Consider the following 20854-nt stretch of genomic DNA (forward strand, 5'->3'; position numbering starts at 1 on the left):
AGGTTCGATCGCTGGTTGGGGAACTGGGATCCCACAAGCTGCATGGAAGGCCCAGAAAAAAAAAGATCTAACCTTGTGGTTTTAGGACCCAGTTTTAACAATTCTTTGTGAGGCAAGGACCATACCACAAAATGAAAGACATCTATATATAAAATCTTTATTACAGGCAATATTGGTCCATACACTACGCAATACCAACAGTACAAGTGTAATCTTTCAAAATCATCATTTAAACAGCAAAAGACCAAGAAATAAAATTTGAGTCAACTGATTATTTTTCAAAATAGTCTCAATGCACATTATCCTCAGTTCCCTTATTATAGTGAAACATACAAATACAGAAAAATACCCCATTTAACATATACTAGTGTTAAATGGTTATTTGGCTTAAAATCTGAGTTAAGAAAATCCTTTTTAGCAACCTACGTACAGATAAGTAGCGAACTTTATTAGACAAATGCGTTCCTCTTAAAAACGCGTGAAGAATTCATTCATCATGTGTTCTGATCCTAGTACAGGGTTTCTCTCTCACCATCATGGTTCTTATCTGAAGGACCAACTCAAGGAGTCGGCCTGGACATCACCTCTTCCCAAACACAATTCATCCAAAAGTCTGTTCAACAGATGGCAACCGGCAGCGGTCACTTCGCCATGTGACGCCCTAAGAGCCTGGCCAGACCTGTCCAACAGCCCGTTTTCCTACCTACTGTGGGTTGCTGCTCAGGAGGGACGAGAGACGCCAATACAAGCAGGAAACCTGCAGCTCCTCTGCTACGTGCCTTACAACACTTTCAATTTTTCTGGTCAATGCCCTGATTAGGTAACATACATAAAAGCCAGCATATTAGTTTAAATCTTTAAACAAAAAACTATATTTTCCAAAGTCATTATCATTGGGGGCAATTAAGTGATCTTTTCGTGCTTTGTTGAGCTTCATCTTTAGGGCGTCTCTTCTCTCTTCCCATTCGTGAAGTTCAGCGTTGCCGTGTGCAAATTTACAGCTGCTTCCTTCCGTGCAGGTACCATTCATATACCTGTTAGGAAAAGTCAGCTTGGTAAGTGTCCACCCATTGTTTAGAACAATCTTTAAAATGTGCTCTTCACTACCTTTATGGTTTGTGTTAAACTTTTAGCTCAAATTCATAATCCTAGAAAAATGAGTATTTTTAATACTTTTATATTGGAGTATAATAAAAATGAGTATTTTATTGTCTTGGCAGAAATGAGTACCTTAAACTATTTAAATGCATTAGTTAATGAAAAAGACTGATTGCTGGGGGAAAAAACACTCCACTCCTTCCTAATGCAGTAGAAAGAAAATCAGAGGGGACGGGAAGTAGAAAATAATCTTCAATAATTCTACATATCACGTGGATCTAAACTGGGAAATCAAATAGGAATGGCCAACAACAAAATAAGGAGCAATTCAAAATTACCTAGCTTTTCAATGAAAAATTTTCTAACTATACTTAAAAGAGTGATACTATTAATACTACTTCCATCTGACCTGAGAAAGTTCCAGATTGACACTTGGAATATAATTCAAAGGCAGTTTCAAAAGTGATGACCATCTACTACGAAAAGATGGTTGTGAAGAGTCAGAGAATCCTCACTGCCAGCTCAGAGATCATCTGGGCAAGCCTGAATGAACTTCCTTCTCTGTTTGGTTATCTTAAGATGTCTCACTCCAGTACAGGCAAACTAGTAAATCTTTTCAGGTAACTCAGGTGAGTGAAGGAAATGTTCAAGGAGCAACTAAAACTCTGAGCTCAGATGCCAACATCCAGGATTAGAAGACTTTGCCACCCAGGTACCATGTCTACTGCATCCCAGGTAGCTCTCAGTGGCAAAGAACCTGCCTGCCAGTGCAGGAGAGGTGAGTGATGTGGGTTCAATTCCTGGGTCAGAAGATCCCCTGGAGAAGGAAATGGCAACCCACTCCAGTGTTCTTGCCTGGAGAATCCCATGGACAGAGGAACCTGGAGGGCTACAGTCCATGGGGTCGCACAGAGTCTGACAACAGAAGTGATTTAGCCTGCACCCTGTCTACTGATACAATGACTGTGGAATTCAAGCCAGACCAGCAGAGTTCACGTGGGAAGCTACAGAGACCCACGTACCTATCACAAATACTAAAATACCCCGTTGGAAAGCGGTGCTGCCAGCAGTACTGGTCATCCTCAGTGTGGAAGACCTTCTCTTTGTGCTTCTCGGAGGAGATGTGGCCCTGCCACTGCTTCTCACTGTTGCAGTTCTTCCCGCACATCCAGCAGTGAAAGTCCACCTGCAGTGCATGGAAGACAGGAGTCGCGTCAGCAGCTGCTGTCCGGGGGGGCCCCTGATGGGTCACCCGTGTTCAGGCCCCAGATTGACTAAAAACAACTCCACCTAAGGCCCACATTCTATTCCTGGGGAGCCCTGCCAGCAGGGGTAGCTGGGAGAGATGGGCTGAGGGTGCCCCCAGCACATAGGAAGCAGAGAACCGGGGCAATGAGCTGGGCCAGGGGTCCAGGCACTCTCTAGCAAGAAGCCGGTATGCCAACAAGGGTGTCTTGTCGGGAGGATGGGGGGCCAGGTTCAAACCAGGGTCCCGGGGAGGATAAATACCATGAGGAAAATCAGAGAGGATGCGAAAGCCCAGGGTTCGCCTGCTGTGCAAGAACAAGGAGTAGCAACTCCACTCTTGCACGTGAACTGAGCCCCTACTGCGGGCCAGGACGTGTGCCAGGGGCCAGGGAAGTACCCATGCTGGGAAAACGCCACCCCGGGGGCACAGACCCGCGAACTGTATTAGGAACCCTGTGCTGCCACAGATGCAAGTGTGCGGTGTTTGAACAGCACTTCCCAAGTGCCCTGTGTCAGAATCCTGTGTGACGCTGGGTAAGAACAGGTTTACAGAGGGACTTCCCTGGCAGTGCAGTGGTCATGACTCTGTGCTTCCAATGCAGGGGATGTGGATTTGATCCCTGGCAGGGGAACCAGGATCTCACATGCTAGGCGGTGCTGGGGGGCAGGGGTAAGGGGGCAGAGAGAACAGGGTCACAGTGACTCTCACGACCCAGCAAGCTGGGGTGACCCTGCTCTGGAAACCCCAGCAGTACTTTAGGTGGCAAGGCAATCGGCACTGAGCCTGGGCAGAGAGGGCAGAGTCCACAGGGCTTATTGTGAGCAGAGACATGTCCCTGACCTGGGTCTGACTGATTCAATTCAGAGAGAGGCTAAAAAAACTGGAAACAAGGAGCAGAGTTAACGCACATGTCTGTGTCAGTTTAAAACACCACGCTGGGCAGAACTACAGATTAGGAATAGACAGTCCAAGATATGGAGACACGGCCTGGAAAAAGACACACTGGACCTGGTCCCTCTGGGAAGGGTGACAACTGGGGTTCCAACCTCATCTGTGACATTTTATTTACCCAACAGAAGCAAACACGGCAAACTGTTAACATTAGTTGACTTGGGATGGTCGGCCCAAGATACAAGCAAGCCCAGTGAAACACCGCAGGTGACTTATGTCTGGGGTGGAACCCAGAGACAGAGGCCAAACTGCAGGAGGACAGTAAGGGAACACGAGGACTCTGGGGCGAGGTGGGCAGTTCCCTGATGGTCTAGTGGTTAAGACTCCAGTGCAGGGGGCATGGGTTTAATCCTTGGCTGGGGAACCAAGATCCCACGTGCTGCATAGCATCCCATCCAGAAACAAGGAGGAGCATCCTATCCAGAAACCCAGCTGGGGGTGGGGAACCCTCGGTTCCTGAGCACCTGCGTGGCCCAGCCGCGGGATACACCCGCAGGCTCATCACGCTTTGCGTCTCCCTCACAGAGGCATTCCGTAAGCTACCCAGGGTCTCAGGCCAGTGACTCACCAGCTCCTGCTTCCAGAGTCAGAAAAAGGAGGCAGGAAAGGAGTTTTTAGGACAGAGAGGCTTAGACTCACAGAAAGGAGCCAGCGCAAAGAGAAGATGAAGACACTGGGAGGCGGGCAGGCCAGCTGGGAGCAAGGGAGCCAAGTTTGGGAGAAGGTGGGAAAGTAAAGAAAGGCCTGGAAGCACAGGCAAAGGCACCAACCTGCGGTACTTACAGTAACTTCCGCGTAATCCGTCGGCATGTGGATTTGCTTTCCATTCTCTTTGCTGGACTGACTGGCTGCATCATCGCTTTTTTCACTTTTTTGGCTCTTTAGCCAGAGTTCATAAAACTGCTCCATATCTTGTACTACAGAAAAATGAACTCCTTTCAGCGGCAAATATTTAAAGACACCATTTAAAGCATGCACTCTTTTTGCATCAGTCAGCATAATTTTCAAAAGAAAATCAAAAGGCAAACAGAGACTGATTATGTATTAAGCACGAGAGACGGGCCAGTTCCAGACGCTCAGGGTAAGAACCAAATTCAGGTCTGTTAGGGTACAGACAAACATTAGTTTTCAAGATTGATGAACTCCTCCCTGGATTTGCAAGACACCTTGTGGGTGTTTAAAATTCAGAAACCCAAGACTTCCCTGGTGGTCCAGTGGTTAAGATTCTGAGCTTCCACTGCAGGGGACACAAGCTTGGTCTCTGGTCAGGGAACTAAGATCCCACATGCCGCATGGTGCAGCCAAAAAATAAAATTCAGAAGCCATTTCAAGGGCATTGCTGAAAAGGAAAGCCACGGCTTCACAATGGCCCACGTCAAACACACGTTATCAGTGCCGTAAACACTCAGGCAACTTACACAGCTCCTCACTGTTTACTGAGAAAGGTGAGAAACCTACCATAGGGACCAAGATTCTGACCCTGATGGGGCCCCGTCAGGCCAGCTCCTGTCCCAGGGGACTGACACACAGGGGTGCAATTTACAACAGCACAGTGATGACCAGGTCCCGGGCTGTGGCTGCAAGCTGCTGCTTACAGTAGGAACAAGTGTATCCGGCACTACCACCCACTGATAAAACTAAGGTTTCTTGGCCTCAGCCCCCCGTGTGCTGAGCCGGATAATTCCTTGTGGCTGGATAAGCCTTGTGCACTGTACGATGTTTAACAATCTCCCTGGCCTCTGCCTACCAGCTGCCAGTAGCACTGGCCCACAAGTCATAACAATAAAAAAGGTCCAGATGCTACCAACTGTCCCCAAGGGGAGAGGCGTGTGGGTGGCAAAATTCATTCCTAGCTGAGAGGTACTGAGTTTAAAAAAAAAAAAAAAGCTGGAAATGAGGATCTGGTCAAAACCCGGCTCTACTGTCTGCTCAAGTGTTTCTAACAATATATCTCCAGCTAAGATTAGAGATAAAATAGGAAATCCTTCTTCCTTCAGGCCAGTGGTAGCAGGAATTGCTGCAAGAGCCCTGATTTGTAAGGATACCTTCAGGAAGGCCAAGCTCAAGTCCTCACTCCAAGCAAGGAGTCCCACTCACACAAGTCACTGAATGTTTACATGGCTGAAATACAGTAGGTGATGTGCTTAAATCAGATTGGTTCTTGAAATCCCCAGATTGCAGATCTTAAGCCATCCATAAATTTTGATCAGTTTACTTAAGACTGAAGAACAATGATCCTGGTAGCAAAACCTTTTCTGGTCGGAAGTGAAAGGTTGCCTGAGGCTTCTTTCCAAGGCTCTCACAGTAAAACTGATGCTTGACCAAGACAAACATTCTCTCCTTGGGCCTTTGCGTCTGGGCCTGTTCTACCCATAAGAGTTCCCAGAAGAAACCTCCAGTTCCAACCTGATGAATTCAGGGGTGACTCTTCAAACAGGAGCAGGTGATCTGACCCAAGCACTCGTGGAAGGAATGAACTTCCCCAGACAGTGACTCAGGGACACGCCTATGATGTCAGAGGATGCTGACCTATGTTTTTGTATCCAAATTTGACCTAAGCAAACATGATTGGTGGTCAGACTCTGCTTCACTGATAAAATGAGATAATGGTTTACAGCACAGACTGCCTTCTGTGTTCCCTGTAAGCTGGCAATTTACAGGGAGGAAAGAGGCTTCCAGGCGAGCTGGATTCCGTGGGTGTCGAGGCCATGCTTAATCATCAACTTACTCCCGTTCTCCTTCATGTAGGTCCACACTTCTCGTTCCTCAGGACTGTGAGCAAAAGAACAGTTTCCAATGTACTGACATTTTTTCCCAGAAGCAATATGATTGCACAGCTGTATAAAAAAAAAATACATGAATATGCTTTAAGACAGAGTACACTGAGTAAAACTGCCTAATTTTTACATGTAAGCAAAATAAATATTATTATTCATGCTAATGCTGAATACAATTTTTAAATGAGATTAATTTGCTCCTATTCAAATTGACTATAAGCCTCAAAGACATGAGATGATATCAAGCTTTCTGTCTCAAAACTTTTCAAAAGAGCATAAGTATGGAACTGGAATATGGAACATTTTCTTATGAGAAAATGTCAACAGATTCACTTATTCAGAGTATCTGCTTTTAACACAGCAGAGCCCTTTATCTCTGTGGTGCAAGTCTCTGGCCCCCTCAGTATGACATATGCTACTCTCCTCTGCCTGACACCCAAGATACCTCCTTGTCAGCGCTTGGGAAGCAAGAAAGAAACTGCAGACGCCTCCAATAAATGAGGTCAGAGAAAACCTCCGATGTTTTCTTCTCACTGACAATGGCCGCTAATCTCAGCCATCATTCACTATCTCTGCAGTGTCAGAAGACAATTACTCCACTAACCAGGCCATCCAGTCATACAGCATTCAAGTAATACCTCTTGTGGTTATTTGCATTTTTATTTTACAGAGTAAATACAGTGATACTGATAGGAAAAATAAAGTGATAGCAGTCAGCAGAACACAGATTTCCCTAAGACCCGTGACTATTAAGAACGAGGAACACCACTGTCACCTAGAGCTCATTCCTAAGTATTATCAACGTGCTTGTCTTTATGGAGCATGAATCCTGGTACAACTCACTGTTAGCTTGTCTTAGTTTATCCGTGATTCAACAGAGCTGGCTCTATGTATTAGTTTACAAAACAGTAAAGGCTTAGCATTGACTTTCACCAAAAATTAAGAAGCAGTTAACACTAAACACTGCTCCTTTCCTCCTCTGAACCAAAGTCAGGGACCCCCCCCAAAGTCAGGGACCCCCCAACCCCTTTACAATTTTTTTTCAGGAAGTCAATAGTCAACAAAACATTCTTGTGATGGATTTTCTTATCTTCTTTTCCCAGTCAAGCCCCAGGAAGTACTTAGGTATTACTAGGTAGACACTGATCATTGTCTTTCAAAGCTCAGTGATAAGGAGCAGGGAGAAGAGAAGATAAAGGAGAAGGCCGCTCTGTGCTGGGTTTTTACACAACACCATCTCACCATGTTCCCTAGGATGCAATGATTCCCATTTACAGATAAGCAAACTGAGGCTAACTAACTGGCCCTTCGGGCAGACCCTGAAGCCCATCCTCTCCCCGCCTTGCCACACTGCCTACACACATACACACAGGCAGAGTATTATTTCTTCTTTTAGAAAAAGGACCCCTTAGCAATATCTAGAGGGGTAGGGAAACAGAGGAAATGGGTTCCTGTAAACGCAGTGTAGAACACCGCATCTGCAATGAGAGAATAATCAGCGGTTCTAGGCAGCTGCCTCATGAGCTAGAACTGTTCCCAGTCGTCTTTGTTTTGGCAAAATTTTGAGGAGTACATCTATAATCTCCACCATCTACTGAAGCACAAGATAATCACTGGTTCTAATAAGCCTTCCTCCTCTCTTTTTATAGCCCACTAATAAATCACCCGTATCTATGAGGCTGAAACCACAGTGGAGAAACACAAACACATCACCTCCTTCAAAGACTGGCCTTGTAACCTGTGTTAAGTTTCACGAACTCCAAGGTGCCCTGGGTGATGGGAAATGGACCCGCCTCTCCCTCAGCTCCTTGGCAGTCTGGAGAAGGAGCATCGCCAGTGGAGACTCTGCAGTGCATCTGCACTGCTGCTCTGGGCAAAGGACTCTCTCCATGGAAAAATAAAGCGCCCGCTGGGGCAGAAAGCGCCCCTCACCTGAGCTCAGGTATAACCCCGCCAGACCCTCTCTTGGGAACAAGCAAGTCGGGCCAGTTCCAAGCTTTGCCCAGACGACCGTGTAGGGGACCAGAGGGACCAAGATGAAACGTGCCACCTTGTAAGTCAGTTTGGTGTTCTCAATCTAAGGGCTTTGGGGGAACATGTTGCTCTAACAGGAAGCATTTTTCCCTTGGGTTACTTCAAGAAAATCCTGTAACATTAGGTATCCTTTAGCGAGCATCCATTGCTTCAGTAAAAGAAACAGGCGTGATAAAAAAAAAAAAAAACACACCAAAAACTCATCAATAGAGTTAATAATACAGAAAGTCTTGGGTTTGATAGCAAAGCTGAGGAATCAATGAAATTCTCTCTCATTTGCTCACAGTCATCCATCTGGAAAACAAGCTGAGTCTAGACCATCGCTTCTCTCTAGCTCATTTTCTACGTCTCCTAAGTAACTCATTCCAATCAGCCTAAACACTGCGCCAGAGCCACACACACCAAAGGGGAAGGAGAACGAAAGGACCACTTAGATTTAGTAACACGGCGAGCATCATTTAAAGGGCACCAGTTTCCATCTGAATTACTACTACTTTCTAATGATTTGAAATGCCTAATAAAAAAAAAAGTGGCTTAAAAATTACGTATGTACATCAAACTGTAAAGGCATTTGTTTCTTTGTGGGAAGAGGACGGATGTTCATCCACTTCTTACGTTCAATAGACATCACTCTCATCGCACGACGATCTTTGGTCCACCTAAGAAAAATGGAGTTCAGAAAAAACAAAAACACACTGGCAAAGGCATAATATAAAGGGGCAGGTACAAAGTCTGTACCTAAGGGACCAGAGATTTTTTTTTCAACCCTTCTAAAAGAAATGCCTTATGATTCTGTCATTTTACTTCCTGTTGATATTTATAGACAGACATTCCCTATGAATGCTAAACAAGGAAATGGTAAAATACAGGAAAAACACTATTGAATTTTGTTGAATTCTTAGCTACTAAAGCCTAAAAATCTCTTTCCTTTTGGTTTGCAATTACTCCTAAATTGTCTGCTTTCCTCTGCTCTCCTCACAGCCTTAATCTTTTTTCTTATATGTACGATTTTACGCCCCTGAAAAGAAACAGGCACTCTTTGCACACACACACTACTTACGAATGCCTTGCTTTTGCACTGCAATATTTTCTGTTTTTGTCTGGTTCAATGACTTGGCCATTTCTCAGACACTGAGCACATACGAATTTTATCTTCATATTAAGGGATCCAGGCATTATTTGATTGCCAAGTACCTTAAGTAATTAAGAGATCAGTTTTAATTGAACAGAAAACCATTTTCTGAGAACACATTCATTCACCATGCACAACTGTGAGCTATTATTTTTTTTTAATATAACAGCACGCAACTTCTGTTCTTGTCTGGTCTGATGATTTGACCACTATATATATGATCTGATAACTAAATCTCCAGTTCTCTACCCAAATATAAGAGAATATGATGAAAGTAGATTACAGATGCCAAACCTCAATTTAGCAAAGCCAGCTCTGGTGATAATGTTTAGGACTTGTGGGGAGAAAGGAAGAAAGATGGCTGGATAAAGCAGTCTGGCTAAGTGGTAAGCAAAACTACATCGTCTACCTCCCCTACTCCGAGGATCCCCACAACCCAAGAACCCAACTGTTTTGCCAAATAAACTAAATAAGAAAACTGTATCCTGGAACATCCCTGAGAGTCCAGTAGTCAGGACTCTGCACTTTGTACTGCAGGGGATGTGGATTCAATCTCAGGTTGGGGCACTAAGATCTTACATGCTATGTGGTGTGACCAAAAGATAAAATAATTAGAGAAAATTGTACCCTATATTCTTTTCTTCTTTGGCTATGCAGGATCTTAGTTTCCTGACCAGGGATCAAACCCATGGCCCCTGAAGTGGAATCGCAGAGTCCTAACCACTGGACCACCAGGGAATTCCCTAACCTGTATTCCTGGCAGGTGCTATGAGATGCCTAGTTTTTTGTTTTTTTATCTTAATGATAATCAACTAAAATTCAGAAATTTTTTTTTCACATTTATACAATTTTTTTTCCCATTTAACTCAATAAACTCAAGAGAGTTACTGGATTGTATGGAAGTATAAACTGCATCTGCCAACTACTAACATCCACCAGGCAATTCCAGAAAAGATCCCAAATGCAGAAAGGATAAAGGAAAAACATACCTGAGCTCCAGGTACGTTTGCTTCCAAATTTTGCCAATATCGTTTAGATTCCTGGGCAATATCATCATGTGAGATACCTGAGAAATGCCAAAGACTTTTTTTTTAAGGATCTTAACGCAATACCAGGCCACCTGTCTAGGCACAGTCAGACTCAATTCTTTACCCCCATTTGGCATAATCTGTCACCAAGGAGGAATATCATACTACTCTTTTGAAATGGAATCTTTACAAATACAGCTCTTGGTGCCTTCCGAAGAATCTTTCTTCCTTACGGATCCGTACTGCATACATGAACTTGTATCAGCAATTACTTATACGAGACTACATTCAAAATAGGCCACTCGAAAGATGAAGTGACTCAGGTTTAAGACTCAGGATAAAATCTACAGTGCTGCCACACCAGACTGATGGAGAAAGGTCTTCGATACCCTTTCGTAAACCCTGAATGCTCTTGAGGGGACTTGTCTCAATCTCGCACAAACCTACCTGTTTCATTTTGCAATATCCAGACTTTCAGTTCTACAAGACTATGTGCATAAAAGCATTCGTCTTCCCTTAAACAGCCATATCGAACCTCATGTCGACATAAATCAAGCTGACACTGGCCATGGAAAGAACGTATTTTGGAATACTTTACTGTTGTCTCTCGCAAAATGTGGACAAGGCACCTACGAGGAAAATAGAGTGACATTTTACTACTGTTCTACCATAGCTTGTTTTTTTAAAAAATGTATATACACGTGTGTGTGTGTGCTTAATCGTTCAGTCATGTCTGACTCTTTGCGAGTCAATGAATTGTAGCCCGCCAGGCTCTTATCTATGGGATACTCAGGCAAGAATACTAGAGTGGGTTGTCATTCCCTTCTCCAGGAGATCTTCCCAATCCAGGGATCAAACCCACATCTCCTGCATTACAGGTGGATTTTTTACCATCTGAGCTACCAGGAAGCCCATATACATATACAAAATGTAAAATTCTAGACTGAAAATACATTTTAAATCATTATCAGAAAAAAACAAATCACTGTATGCAAGTGTAGGATTAACTGGGGAGAGGAGAGGATAATTATATTAAGCTATATTAAAATACCTAAATCCATGTCATGAGAAGCTATAAATCAGTATTGATTTTCTGTATTAAATATTAATAATTCATTTAAAAATTCTAAGCAAAACCTATTAGCCGTTTAAAAATAGTTACCATCTTTCAAATCAACAAAAGGAGAGGGGAACGCCTGGGAAGATACTACTCTGGTTTTATTGGGATCTAAAAAGAGGATTAATTGTCTAAAAATATTAGAAAATACCAACATACTTATTGTCTTCAAATTCATGCTTTGTAACCGGATGAGAACAAGAAGTAGAATTATCTTTGTTTCTTTTACTTATCATTCTAGGCTTATGATCAAAACATTTCTGAAACAGAGAAGAAGAATTATCGTAAAAATGTATTACAAGATGATAACTTTTGTGTGATGCTGATGACGTTCATACTTACACATTACAAGCATATGTCAATTAACACTCGGCAGATAGGATGTCTTAATGTTATTCTTTTGGATAGTAACAGTGGCTACCATTGCTAAGCAAATGCTTTAGCATACAGCAGGACCAGAGCGAAGCCCTTGATACTACTGGGTCAGAAACCACCACCTGTTTCACAGTTGAAAGAAGACTTGGAGACAGTACCTCACAAAGGAATATAAATTCTCCAAGATGCTCCTGGAACAGTCTGAACACGGTAAAGCTGATCTTTCCATTGCCACCAAAGAAAGCCTCTCTGCTGAACGCCCCCTTCCGCTCCAGCGTCCAGACATCTATCTCCTCCTGGCAATAAGCAAATGTGCAGTGGCCTGAATATCTACATTCCTCCTCAGCGGCAACATCTAGAAAGACAGGAAATTAACAGAGGTGGGATGGATTAAGAGATTGGGATTGGCATGCATATACTAATATGAATAAAACAGGTAATTAATGACAACTGACTGTATAGCACAGGGAATTCTACTCAATGCTCTGTGGTGACCTAAATGGGAGGAAAATCCAAGGAAGAAGGGATGTATGTATACGTGTGGCTGATTCACTTTGCTGTAAAGCAGAAACTAATGCAACATTGTAAAGTAACTATCCTCTGAAAAAGGAAAAAAAAATAATAGATTTTCAAACAAAATTTAAAAAAAAACACTAGGGGGGAGACAGGGAATTAAAAGACATTTAAAACATGGGCCACTGTGTTTTCAAAACCAATGAATATTAAACACACTAAGGGCACTGTTTAAATTTTTGTAACAATTAATGGATAGCTTCAAACCACTGTACACATATTACTATGCAGGAATGGTGTATTGAAAGCATGAAAGTGTTAGTTGCTCAGCTGTGTCTGACTCTGCGACCCTGTAGCCTGCCAGTCTCATGGAATTCTCAGGGCAAGAATACCAGAGTGGGTAGACATCCCCTTCTCCAGGGGATCTTCTTGCCCCAGGATTGAACCTGGGTCTCCCGCATTGCAGGGAGATTCTTTACCATCTGAGCCACCAGGGAAGTTCCAATGGTATTAACTCTTAAAACAAACAAACGAACAAACAAAAAATAGCAGCACAATTCTAAATTACTTTTACTTCAGACAGGGCAAAAAAAGCCCTGATGTTTGCATGGTCACCACTTAAGTTTAAAAAATCATTTCAGTTCAGTCACTCAGTCGTGTCCAACTCCTTGAGACCCCATGGACTGCAGCACGCCAGCCCTCCCTGTCCATCACCAACTCCCCGAGTTTACTCAAACTCATGTCCATTGAGTCAGTGATGCCATCCAACCACCTCATCCTGTGTCATCCCTTTCTCCTGCCTTCAATCTTTCCCAGCATCAGGGTCTTTTCAAATGAATCAGCTCTTCACATCAGGTGGCCAAAGGATTGGAGTTTCAGCTTCAACATCAGTGCTTCCAATGAATATTCAGGACTGATTTCCTTCAGAATGGACTGGTTGGATCTCCTTGCAGTCCAAGGGACTCTTAAGAGTCTTCTCCAGCACCACAGTTCAAAAGCATCAATTCTTCAGCGCTCAGCTTTCTTTATAGCCCAACTCTCACAACCATACATGATCACTGGAAAAACCATAGCCTTGACTAGATGGACCTCTGTTGGCAAAGTAATGTCTCTTCTTTTGAAAATGCTGTCTAAGTTGGTTATAACTTTTCTCCCAAGGAGTAAATGTCTTTTAATTTCATGGCTGCAATTACCATCTGCAGTGATTTTGGAGCCCCCCAAAATAAAGTCTGACACTGTTTCCAGTGTTTCTCCATGTATTTGGCATGAAGTGATGGGACCAGATGCCATGATCTTTGTTTACTGAATGTTGAGCTTTTTTTTTTTTTTTTTGAATGTTGAGCTTTAAGCCAACTTTTACACTCTCCTCTTTCACTTTCATCAACAGGCTCTTTAGTTCTTCTTCACTTTCTGCCATAAGCGTGATATCATCTGCATATCTGAGGTTATTGATATTTCTCCCGGCAATCTTGATTCCAGCTTGTGCTTCTTCCAGTCCAGAGTTTCTCATGATGTACTCTGCATATAAGTTAAATAAGCAGGGTGACAATATACAGCCTTAATGTACTCTTTTTCCTATTTGGAACCAGTCTGTTGTTCCATGTCCAGTTCTAACTGTTGCTTCCTGACCTGCATACAGATTTCTCAAGAGGCAGATCAGATGGTCTGGTATTCCCACCTCTTTCAAAATTTTCCACAGTTTATTGTGATCCACACAGTCAAATGCCAATTGACTACTGGCATATTCAATAAAACATAAATAGATGTTTTTCTGGAACTCTCTTGCTTTTTCGATGATCCAACGGATGTTGGCAATTTGATCTCTGGTTCCTCTGCCTTTTCTAAAACAAGCTTGAACACCTGGAAGTTCACGGTGCACATATTGCTGAAGCCTGGCTTGGAGAATTTTGAGCATGACTTTACTAGCGTGTGAGATGAGTGCAATTGTGCGGTAGTTTGAGCATTCTTTGGCATTGCCTTTCTTTGGGATTGGAATGAAAACTGACCTTTTCCAGTCCTGTGGCCACTGCTGAGTTTTCCAAATTTGCTGGCATATTGAGTGCAGCACTTTCACAGCATCATCTTTCAAGATTTGAAATAGCTCAACTGGAATTCCATCACCTCCACTAGCTTTGTTCATAGTGATGCTTCCTAAGGCCCATTTGACTTCACATTCCAGGATGTCTGGCTCTAGGTGAATGATCACACTATCGTGATTATCTGGGTTATGAAGATCTTCTTTGTACAGTTCTTCTGTGTATTCTTGCCACCTTTTCTTAATATCTTCTGCTTCTGTTAGGTCCATACCATTTCTGTCCTTTATTGAGCCCATCTTTGCATGAAATGTTCCCTTGGTATCTCTAATTTTCTTGAAGAGATCTCTAGTCTTTCCCATTCTATCATTTATGGACATTCAAAGCTCATTTCCTGAATATTCATTAGAAGGAATGATGCTGAAGCTGAAGCTCCAATACTTTGGCCACCTAATGTGAAGAACTGACTCACTGGAAAAGACCCTGATGCTGAAAAGGATTGAAGGCAGAAGGAAAAGGGGACAACAGAGGTTGGGATGGTTGGGTGGCATCACCGACTCAGTGGACATGAGTTTGAGCAAATTCCAGGAGTTGGTGATGGGCAGGGAAGCCTAGCGTGCTGTAGGCCATGGGGTAGCAGAGTCAGACATGACTGAGCAACTTAATTGACTGAAAGCTCATTTAGGTGGAGCGGTCTGACAAAATGAAAACACTATGTTTCTCTCAAAAATATATTAAAAGAGTAACATTATCAAAACCTTAGTTCAGTGTTCTGATTCTGTTTAGACTATGTCAGAGAACCCAAAGTTTGAGACAGTTTTCTCTTTAAAACCTGGTAAAATCCCTATTTCAATAAATAACTATAAAACACCCACTAGACAGCAAATTAAAAGCAAAGGTAAAAATAATACAAAAAAATACTAATCTTTCAAACCAAGGAATTTGCTGTTAACTAAACATTTTTAGTAACAGTAATACTAGGACCACTGCAATAAAAGTAGCAAATTGTTTCTCAGCTAGGCCATGTACACCAATTAAGTAATTATAGCACATACCTTTACATATATAATAAGGTCCTTCATAATTTGTTTTTGTCGGTCTTGGACGTATTTTTTTCCATGACTTATCTTCTACATTCTTTATCCTACCAATTAAAATATCTTTCTTACATTTATGGTCTAAATTAGCATGATAAGTGAAATCCATTAGCTTAGGGCCTGAAAAAGATATTAAAAGGATTGTTCACATGCACAAGAAGTATCATTTCATTTTACAGGCACAGTTATAAGCAGATGTGAGAAACTGAATAATGATTATTAAATTCCCATGAAAAAGTCCTTTCATAACCCCCAAGTATAAACAAGCTAGGGAAAGTAATTTTTGTCTTTTGTGCTGTCAGACAAAACACAAAAATCAGAACAAAAACACCAGTGCTCCAAGATATAACCCTTATTTAATTATTAGAGTAAGAATTCTAATGGCTTCTAAAGGTAAAGTGAAAGCGGAAGTCGCTCAGTCGTGTCCGACTCTTTGTGACCCCATGGACTCTACAGTCCATGAATTCTCCAGGCCAGGATACTGGAGTGGGTAGCCTTTCCCTTCTCCAGGGGATCTTCCCAACCCAGGGATCGAATCCAGGTCTCCCACATTGCAGGCGGATTCTTTACCAGCTGAGCCATGAGGGAAGCCCAAGAATACTGGAGTGGGTAGCCTATCCCTTCTCCAGCAGTTCTTCCCAATCCAGGAATCGAACCAGGATCTCCTGCATTGCAGGCGGATTCTTTACCAACTGAGTGAAGGTAAAGCATATGCTTAAATAAACTAAGAAAGAAAATGAATTTGGGCCCCGTTTAGAGTAAACTGTGTTTGTATCACTTGACTTAGGGGTAAAGATATGAAATAACCCAACAAAAAGTACTCTAATTTTCACAAACACTGTATCACATGCTGGTCTTAAAATGCTTTTTTTCTAATTCTCACTCTATTTGAAAATGTTCACATTCTTAAACATATACTTAAAATACAAAGAATTTTCAAAATCAGGTCAATATTCTATTCCAAATGATTCTATACATAAAATTATATCAAAGAAGAACCGAGACTTATCCTATTAGACTCTAAAGGCTCCTCCTAATCAATAACTGCTGCTTCTTTAGAAAGAACTCAAATAAAGATGCAAGAGTCACAATAGTTGGTGTTTCCACTTAGATTTACAAATTCCTAAGAACTCTCAGGTTATTGACAAGCTCCTTGCTTTGGTCCTGACCTGATTTTACGAAACAGATCTGGCAAGCTTGTCTCAGTTCATGGGTTCCTTCAAGGGGATGTCTTGGGGTCACTGAAGAAGTGGGTTTAGTTACTGCACTTCCAAAAAAGTTTCCAAAGTCATTCCGAGGGTGACTTGAAATTCCCAAGAAACTCTCAGAAGCAAACAGACTGCCTGGTCCATTCATCTGCAAGAAGCATAAGAAAACAAAAAACAAAAAAACAAAAAACAGCCAACAAATATTGCACTATCACTAAAGAAGAAAACAAACGCATCTGAAAAATGAGACATTCTGCACAGACTAGACAGAGGACTATCCTGTCCTTACTACGTTTCTATTTGAAAACCATTGCCTTCTACATTTTCCTGTCTTTGGGGTCTCTAGGCCCCTCCCCCACATTTTGGGATGCTCCATGAGTTGTTATAAGCGATGGGTAATTGTTCTGCTTCATCAGCCAACAGGGTTTTCATGCCCTGATCTTGCATTTCTTCGTCATTCACACTGTGCTAAAGCCTCTTACACTGTTGATTAATTTGCCATGACAGATCCAGCCTTAAACCCAGAGCACTTATTACTGGATGTTCCAGAAGAGTCTTATTTTAGCACTCTTTCCCACAGCACACACAAAATTCCAGGGAGCTGGTACCGTTCATTCAAATAACTCAGTTACTTAAGTAAAAGACCTATTTGCAATTTAAGCGACGAAGTTACAAAAGAGGAAGTGGCACTTACAAGTAAAAGGGAAGAATTACTGTTGTTAAGCGCTGTTCCCTCTCTAGAAGTTGAGGTGGACAGATCTAAAATAATAAAAAAACTTCAACAGACCTTTTCATTCTAATCATGTAATAAGAACATCAGGGCTTAGCAGCTCACTATGGCTTCCCACCTTATTTCCCCTCCCAGTTCCGAGAAGTTTTCTTGCTCATTATTGACATCCAAAGAGGGCTATGGAGTCTCTCCTCTCCTCCAGAAACCAAGGACATAAATAATCCTTAGACAAACAAATTTCAATAAAAAGCAATTTTCAGAAACATGAGCTAAGGCAGGGCCTATCAAATGGGAATGTTAAAAAGACTAAGAAGATAATTCATATTAAAAATGGGAAAGGATTCTCTCCTTTTGAAAGTATGAAGCAGAAACTCATCAAAACATTAAAGAGAATCAGTCGGGTTCAATTTCTTTCTTTTTCTTAGTCTACCACTCAATTACTTTCTCTCTGCCCTCTGTTTTCCACAAATTTTCATTTGTTCAGTTGCCAATCTTTAAATCAATTATTTTGATGTTGATTTGTTTAACTGTAATGATGACTGACAAAAATATGAAGATTTTTCTTGTGGCTACTTAAAGGATACATTAAGCCTAGGATTACAAAAACAGGAGTCAGGCCCAAACCTCAGCAATCCCTTGCCAAAGTAAGGCACTATAGTTTGCTATGGATGAAGCCAAAAATACATGGTTCTATTATCATTCGAAACACTGATTTTAAATTAGTCTTAACTAAGTATTGCCTAGTTCACAATTTAAAAGGATAACCTGTCTTTAAGACCCTTTAAGAGGGGGTTATCCCTTTTCTAGAGAAAACATTAAAAGTCATTTCACGCCCCCCCAAACAACAGACACCCACCTTAACAAGTTATCTTATTAAAACAAACAGTACCACGTGTACTCCTACTCTCAGGCCTCTGCTTCTTGACCTCCACAACGGCACAGGTAAGTCCACGTGAGTTTAAAACAGGAAGCTTCAGGTTTTAGAGCTACAGTGTGTTTTCAGCTACAATGAAAATAACTCAAGTACCAACTACCTAGTGTTAGTTAAACAGACTGTCTTTTTTAGAAAATGAACTGTAACCATTTACATAAGCAGCTCGAGTCTTACCTCGTTTGGATTCACTCATTGAAAATGAATTTAAAGAAGAACAGAAATCTTCTAAGGACGAAGTCAAAGGCGGATACAGCTCTGAGAAGGAGGGCGCGGGCGCATACCTCGCCCCGATGGGCAAGGCGCCCAAAAGAGACGCCGCAGAGAAGGGGACGCTCGGGCCAATGCTGGCAGTTGGGAGGGGGCCTCTGACTAAGGCTGACGGCTGGGGAGGAAACAAGACCGGATTTAAGTCCATGAAACTCTGTCCCAAGCTAGCCAAACTGCTTTTAATACCAGCACATAAGAACCAATTAGTCCACTGGGTGATTTTGTTAGGTAACAAAGTTGAAGTCATAACCAAGATGGCAGAATCCAAGCGACAGAGCTGACTTCTTCTCCAGCCCACTTTTTAAAAAGTCTGGAGATGTGACTTCTAATATCACTGTGACCCAAATGAGAAGTCCCTGCTTCATTTTCCAAGCTTCCTAGGATTGCTAACATTTCCTGCTCTGAGCCAACCAGAAGGTTTCCTCAAAGAGGAACCACGAGGGCAAGTATGGGGCCAGGGCGGAAGGAAGGGTGGTCTAGAGAAGGGAGCTGGAGCAGCCTGGAGAACTGGCGACCATCTTTTTGGAGATGTCAGTGTACAGCCTCATGAGAACAAATGGAACGATGCCTTGCCCCTCCCCGACATAGTGACAATTTTTCGAGAGCCTCCTATATCAATTAAAATACCTTCCACTATTTTAATATACTTCACGGCAGGAGTCAGTGAACTTTTCTATAAAGGGCGGGATATACCGTCCATTTAATCCTCCTAACCCTCTGAGGTGCACCCTACAAGGACTGTCACCATACAGATGAGGAAACCGAAGGACTGAGAGGTGAAATAACCTGCCTCAGATCAAAGTGGAAGGAACCAACTCCCCCCACCCACACCCCCCATCGTCTGTCTGCCTTTTACACCTTCTCTTTGTCAGCTCCACACGGACATCACTGGTTTTACTCTCCCTGGAAACCAGCTCTGAGTTTCCCTCTCCACGCCATCATTCTAGTATCACTGCTGCCACTATCTTAATATACTTCACAGCAGGAGTCAGTGAACTTTTCTATAAAGGGCTGGATATTAACACAGCCCTATTAACATTGTAGGCTTTGTGGATTACACGGTCTCTGGTGCAACTACTCTACTCTGTTACTGCAGTGTCATGAGATATTTTCATGTATCTTAAAACATTATTCTTCTTTTCCCTTTCTTCCAGCCATGTAAAAATCTCAAAACCAGTCTTAGTGTTCGGGCCAGACAAAAGAGGCAGCGGGCCAGATCTGGCCTGTGGACCCGAGTTTGCTTTATGGTTATGTAGCTATAGGAGAATCATCCTTAAGGAATGAGAAATCCTTAATCCATCGACTCATTTTGCCTTACATACCAAATGTCTATTTTTTGCCAGGGAGTTAAATTTCCCTTTCCCATAACATGTGATTCCTAGCATGTTCTGTTTTTTTAATTTAAAAAAATGACAAAATTAGCCAGTTACCACTGGAAAAGGACAAAAGTAATTTTCAAGAAACCCTAAGTTTAGCCTACAGTCAATACTGAAAATACCTAGCAGGTTATATCACAATTTTTTTAAAAAGGGGGGGAAAAAAAGCCAGGTTTTAAGGAGTCAGACTGAAATTTACCATGACGGTTTCATTGGCTTCAGGCGCAGAATCCAGGAGATCGTCTATTTCATCTCCGAGGACCATGTCTCCATCATCTAAAAACACCTCCGGTGTGCCGAAGGGCATCTTCCCCCCATTTGCCAACACCGTCGATGGTAGAGAACTCTCTTCCACTTGCAGTGGCAAAACAGAAGTTAAGGGCATAATAGAAATTGAAGCCAGCTCATTTCCAACTTGGTGAGAAAAACTGGATGCGGGTATAGAAACAACAGACAGTGCTTCTTGCCTCGGAGTTAATAAATCTGTAACATGAATGGACATATGCTCACTTATTTTCAGTATATTTACGTAATACTAGTGTTAATAGCCAGTAACAGAGAAAATGAAGAGCAAGGTGAAAATATGAAAGCAATTATAAACAGAGAGATACAACAGTGAAAGCAATTCAAATAAAAGAGTAAAAGCAATTCTAAAAAAAAAAAGAGTTTCTTTTGCCCAGGAACAGATATATTCACTTGTGAAAACGCTTCCTCCTTTCTCAAAATGCCTGGGCTCCTTTTGGGTGGGGCTACTAGAGGGTGGTGACGCCACGGTGGACACCGAACAACTGCTCACCAACAGTCAGCACCATCAGTCACTACTGACACAGCCAGAGGCACAGAGGTGGTTTCGGAAATTGCTCTTGTTTTAATACTAATGACCCAGCAATCCTAACTGACAACACTATAATGTACATAACACCTGAGGCTGGCAC

The 20854-nt window shown here is 42.3% G+C and overlaps 1 protein-coding gene across 2 annotated transcripts in view; it reads right to left on the reverse strand.

Annotated features, from left to right (window-relative positions):
* Positions 1 to 132: 132 nt before the first annotated feature.
* The window catches only part of ZC3H7A (zinc finger CCCH-type containing 7A), a 38384-nt gene continuing 17662 nt past the window's right edge, over positions 133 to 20854 (reverse strand). The window contains exons 9-23 of one of the 2 annotated variants that reach the window (XM_024985017.2): positions 20119 to 20402; positions 18451 to 18658; positions 17307 to 17371; positions 16574 to 16760; positions 15363 to 15524; positions 11920 to 12116; positions 11546 to 11646; positions 10717 to 10898; positions 10231 to 10307; positions 9170 to 9303; positions 8663 to 8768; positions 6027 to 6135; positions 4082 to 4215; positions 2121 to 2284; positions 133 to 1034 (exon numbers count right to left, since the gene is read on the reverse strand). In XM_024985017.2, the coding sequence (XP_024840785.1) occupies positions 845 to 1034; positions 2121 to 2284; positions 4082 to 4215; positions 6027 to 6135; positions 8663 to 8768; positions 9170 to 9303; positions 10231 to 10307; positions 10717 to 10898; positions 11546 to 11646; positions 11920 to 12116; positions 15363 to 15524; positions 16574 to 16760; positions 17307 to 17371; positions 18451 to 18658; positions 20119 to 20402 (2300 nt within the window). In that variant the 3' untranslated portion in view covers positions 133 to 844. The remainder of the gene's footprint in view (positions 1035 to 2120; positions 2285 to 4081; positions 4216 to 6026; positions 6136 to 8662; positions 8769 to 9169; positions 9304 to 10230; positions 10308 to 10716; positions 10899 to 11545; positions 11647 to 11919; positions 12117 to 15362; positions 15525 to 16573; positions 16761 to 17306; positions 17372 to 18450; positions 18659 to 20118; positions 20403 to 20854) is intronic. The other variant, NM_001105430.1, reaches the window with a different exon arrangement.

Source organism: Bos taurus, chromosome 25 (assembly GCF_002263795.3).
Source record: "Bos taurus isolate L1 Dominette 01449 registration number 42190680 breed Hereford chromosome 25, ARS-UCD2.0, whole genome shotgun sequence".
In the NCBI taxonomy this organism is placed as follows: domain Eukaryota; kingdom Metazoa; phylum Chordata; class Mammalia; order Artiodactyla; family Bovidae; genus Bos; species Bos taurus.